We start from the raw sequence: 4,359 nt of genomic DNA, 5'->3' as shown, positions 1-4,359 counted from the left end.
TCCGGTTGAACATTATTGAAGAATTATGTTAAAAACATCCTAAAGATTGATTCAATACATCATTTGACATGTTTCTACTGACTGTTACGGAACTTTTTGACATTGTCTGCTTTTAGTGAACGCACAAACGCGCTAACAAAAGTATATTTGGACATAAATGATGGACATTACCGAACAAAACAACATTTCTTGTGGAGTGGGAGTCCTGGGAGTGCATTCTCGACGAAGATCAGCAAAGGTAAGTGAAGATTTATAATGCTTTTATGACTTTTGTTGACTGCAATAATATGCGGCTATATTTGTGTCTTGATTGGGCTCGAAGCGCCGACCTCAGATTATTGCATAAGTTTTTGCTTTTTCCGTAAGCTTTTTTGAAATCTGACACACGCGTTGCATTAAGGAGAAGTGCATCTAAAATTCCATGCAAAAACAGTTGTATCTTTTAGCAATGTTTATTATGAGTATTTCTTGTAATTGATGTGGCTCTCTGTAAAAATCAAAGGATGGGGTCTTCCTCTCCATCAGGTAGCCTGCGAGTGATGTCATCACAGAGCGACATTACATCATTACAGACCGACATTATCACAGTGACATCATCACAGAGGGACATTACATCATCACAAAGCGACGTCATCACAGAGAGACATCTTCACAGAGCGACATCTTCACAGAGAGACATCATTAGATCTTACCAATGTAATGAGAGAGGTTAACAGATGCCTGTTAACCCAGAGGAAAGAGAGTCTGATAGCTCAACAGATAGATGTAAAAATAGGRAAGGTGCACCTTTGATGGGCGCACCCCCGTCAAATTTGGGGGGATCCCATGTAATGGTGGCTGTGTCCTCGCCAACTCCCATACATCTGACGTTCTCTGGAGGGTTAGGCACATCTGGAGTGGACAGGGAGAACAGTCAGGACAGAACATAGAGGTGTTCTCACCAGCTCAGAATGGGTTCTAACTTAATGTCACATCTATTATTGAATCTCTCTTAGTGAATTGTTTTTAAATATCTGTTTACATATATATTGCATAAGAGGGGAGAACAAGACACAGAGAGAGAAAAGGGAGAGAGCAGGGAGATGTTGGGGAAAGAGGAGAGGAGTGTAGAGAGGAGAGTAGAAGACTGGAAAGAGAGAGGAGAGAGAGAGAGAAGGAGAGAGAGAGTACCACTGACCAACAATCTTGACGGTGAGCTCAGCCCTGTCCTCTCCGGCTGGGTTGGTCACTATGATGGAGTACTGGCCTTCGTCTGGCCTCTCCGCCCCCTCAATGACAAAGCTGCTCAGAGTGGTCCTGGTCTCCACCCTCACTCTGCCCTCCGCCTCCGATATCACCTAGAGACAGGAACAGGGAGGGCACTTAGACAACTGGWCTGAYACTGTCTGGTGACTCAACTACTGGGTGTAACCTGGATGGCCTAATGGTTGGTTAATGTGAGTGACACCCTGCCTTCCTTAGAGAGGCATGCTGGGGCAGGGGTTTGATGTGTGTGTGAGGAGGAAGTAACAGAAGGACTAGATCCTCACAGTGTCTCCTTTCATCCAGCACACAGTGGGGACAGGCTCTCCTGTGATCTCCACATCAAGGCGGAGCTTGTTGCCAGCCACCACAACAATGGTGTTCTTGCTGCCCGTGCTACTGGTGTCCAGGTGGATTTTGGGAGGGTCTGTGAGGGGCGGAGGAATGTCAGAGAGGGACAGGTGGTCCTGGGTGATTATCACAGTATTAAATACACTGTAATAAATAGGTAATGCCAACGGATGATAGRTGACAATAGYCACACCTACCTTGGCGTGGAACATATTCGATCTTGATTTCTGAGATTAACAGGGAAAACACATGAATCAGTATCRTTTAAAATGCAKGCTCTGCTTCATTGTACTCAGTAAAACTTAGGAGTCTCTCTCTCTTTCTTGCTCTCTCTCACTCACTCTCTCTCACTCACCAATGAAGTTGAGTTTAGCGGAGAGGGAGAGTGCGTATCCTTCAGGGACAAAGGTGTAGTTTCCTTCGTCCTGCGGCTTCACGTCATCAATCGTCAGCTTGTGGATCCTGGAGAACCAACGGCAACCCAAYRTTACCAAGGAGACAACAGACACTTGCAGTGACCCACAATTATGCAAAGCACAGTTACCCTGGCAACATGCTTCATTATGCAATATCAAGTAAAAAAACGCATGGGATAGCTCTCTCCCTGCATGACCAGTGTTGCCATGGTAAAACACCTGCCATAGGTGGGTCTAGCTAGTRAGAATATGTACTGTACTGACAAGGTCCCATGGAGAAGGAGAATTTGAGGATGTTCAGGCCTGTCTGAAGTTACTGCAACTCAATGAGGACCCCTCCCCCCCAAGGCCCCAGCAATGTGATGCCATACCTTCCGATGTGTGACATCTTGATGCGGTTGCCGGGTTTGACCTCYACACCGTCCTTGAACCACTTGCCCACCACCTTCTCATCAGACACCTCACACTTGAACATGGCCTGTTCACACGCYTTCACCGACAGGTCAGCTATACTCTGCAGAACCTCCAGCTCCTTGGCTGAGCACCAGGGGTAGAGATGAAGGAAAGGAGAGAGAAAGAGAAAAGAGAAAGGGACAGCATTTCAGACTCTTTCAAAAATGAAGTTAATAAAACATTTCCTTATTTAGTGTACTGTATGATATCTGGAAGTGGTACCTTCCACTTCCAGTTCTCCTTTGGATTCTCCCCCGTTAGTGTAAACATAGTACATTCCGATGTCCTCTATGSTTGCTTCATTGATGACCAGAGTGTGTTTCTTCCCATCCTTCTTTATCCTGTACTTCCCATCCTTGGTCAGCTCAACTCCATCTTTCATCCTGAGCACGGGTGAGACACACACAGAYATAGAAATAGCGTTTAACAGCGGTGAGAGACACATACACACACAAATGCCACAGCTGTAACAGAGATTGATTGATTTAGTTACTTAGTMATTTGATTAAAAAGGGTATTAGTATGAGTCCCTCACCATTTGACGTTGGCTCCTTCCTCTGACACCTCACACTCAAACTCCACCTTCTCTCCCACCACTACATGCACATCATCCAGCAGCTTGGTGATGGTGACCGGGGGCTCTGTGGATAGACACAGACGTCAACACAACTCATACACCTCTGTCGTGTCTTTACTATCATTCAATTGAAGACTTATAGTTTTTATCAAAGATTCTCTGTAATTAGTTATTACGCGATCAACTAAATAATAACGTAACTAATTATCTAGGAAGTTGGGGCACCAGGGAAAGTATTCAGATTACAAAGTTATAATTTCCCAATATAACCTTTCAGATATTTTCATATCTGATCGATAGTCTTCTGATTAATGATTTATTTATTTTACCTCACGTTAGTCTCATTCCAAACGTCGTAAATTGTTGGTTATCTGCACGAACCCAGTCTTCACTATGAGTCATCCATACATCAATTGTCTTAAATCACTTATTTATTACTAACTAAGTAATTCACAGAAATGCATAAACAAACAAACAAACTTGGTAAATGTGGTTACATGAAATGATAGGAGAATATGCCCTAGTGGGCTGAACCGGCATGGAATTAATGCATCACTAAACACGACCAATAGCACATCAATAGCTACTCACTTTACACCATGCAACCGACTTCCGACGAGATCTTTGTCATTCGGTGAAACAATTGCATCAATAATTATATATTCTACGGCTCAAGTGTGTCAGTCTTGATCGCTGGAAGAAAAGTTAGTTTCTGTGAGAGTTTTCGTCGTCTCTCCTCTCCTCGTCTTGGTTAGTGGATAGTTCAGAGTGACATTCGTTAATAGAAATGGGATTGTTTCGGACGGTTGTCGTTCTTCGCGTTCAATGATACGAATTCCTAGCTGCCAAGACTAGTTACTCCAATAATCAAGATTGTTCTTCATTCTGTCGGTATCGATAGTCCCTAAGAGTTTAACCACGTGGTATGGTTTAAAAAGATTCAGCAATTGTAAACAACCTCGTTCCCTCCTAATGGAGAAAACCATGGGTCTAGTGATAATCTTCTCGAGTTGGGTTTTTATTCGAATTGCAGAAAGGGGCTGTCCAGAATGTCTGACCCAACTGGGCTCCAGGGGCAGTCCCCTCTGATTTAAGTTCAAATCAAAAGGGAATGTAAAATTTTTTCATTACAGTCCAAAATATATTACAAATTAACAAACAGTATCATACTCACTCATTCATCTTATAACTACAATTAGATGTAAAACCTCATATTGAGGCTATTATATAAACAGCGGTATGGTAATGTAGCCACACAGTCTCCCATGGGTTTTCCCCAATTGAGACAAACGGACCAGTTAATAGCTGGAATCTTCACCA

General features: G+C 43.3%; 1 protein-coding gene across 1 annotated transcript in view; it reads right to left on the bottom strand.

Annotated features, from left to right (window-relative positions):
* Nucleotides 1-4,359, bottom strand: part of mybpc2a (myosin binding protein Ca) — a gene marked incomplete at its 5' end in the record, with an annotated part of 46,826 nt that overhangs the window by 35,216 nt on the left and 7,251 nt on the right. Inside the window, 8 exon segments of the mRNA XM_070439270.1 lie at nucleotides 787-891; nucleotides 1,178-1,337; nucleotides 1,530-1,669; nucleotides 1,791-1,820; nucleotides 1,949-2,055; nucleotides 2,381-2,546; nucleotides 2,685-2,845; nucleotides 2,998-3,103. Coding sequence (XP_070295371.1) covers nucleotides 787-891; nucleotides 1,178-1,337; nucleotides 1,530-1,669; nucleotides 1,791-1,820; nucleotides 1,949-2,055; nucleotides 2,381-2,546; nucleotides 2,685-2,845; nucleotides 2,998-3,103 — 975 coding nt within the window.

Source organism: Salvelinus sp. IW2-2015, unplaced genomic scaffold (genome assembly GCF_002910315.2).
Source record: "Salvelinus sp. IW2-2015 unplaced genomic scaffold, ASM291031v2 Un_scaffold1528, whole genome shotgun sequence".
NCBI classification, from domain to species: Eukaryota; Metazoa; Chordata; class Actinopteri; order Salmoniformes; family Salmonidae; genus Salvelinus; species Salvelinus sp. IW2-2015.
Note: the sequence above shows the minus strand (reverse complement) of the source record. Positions and strands in the feature narration are given on the sequence as shown.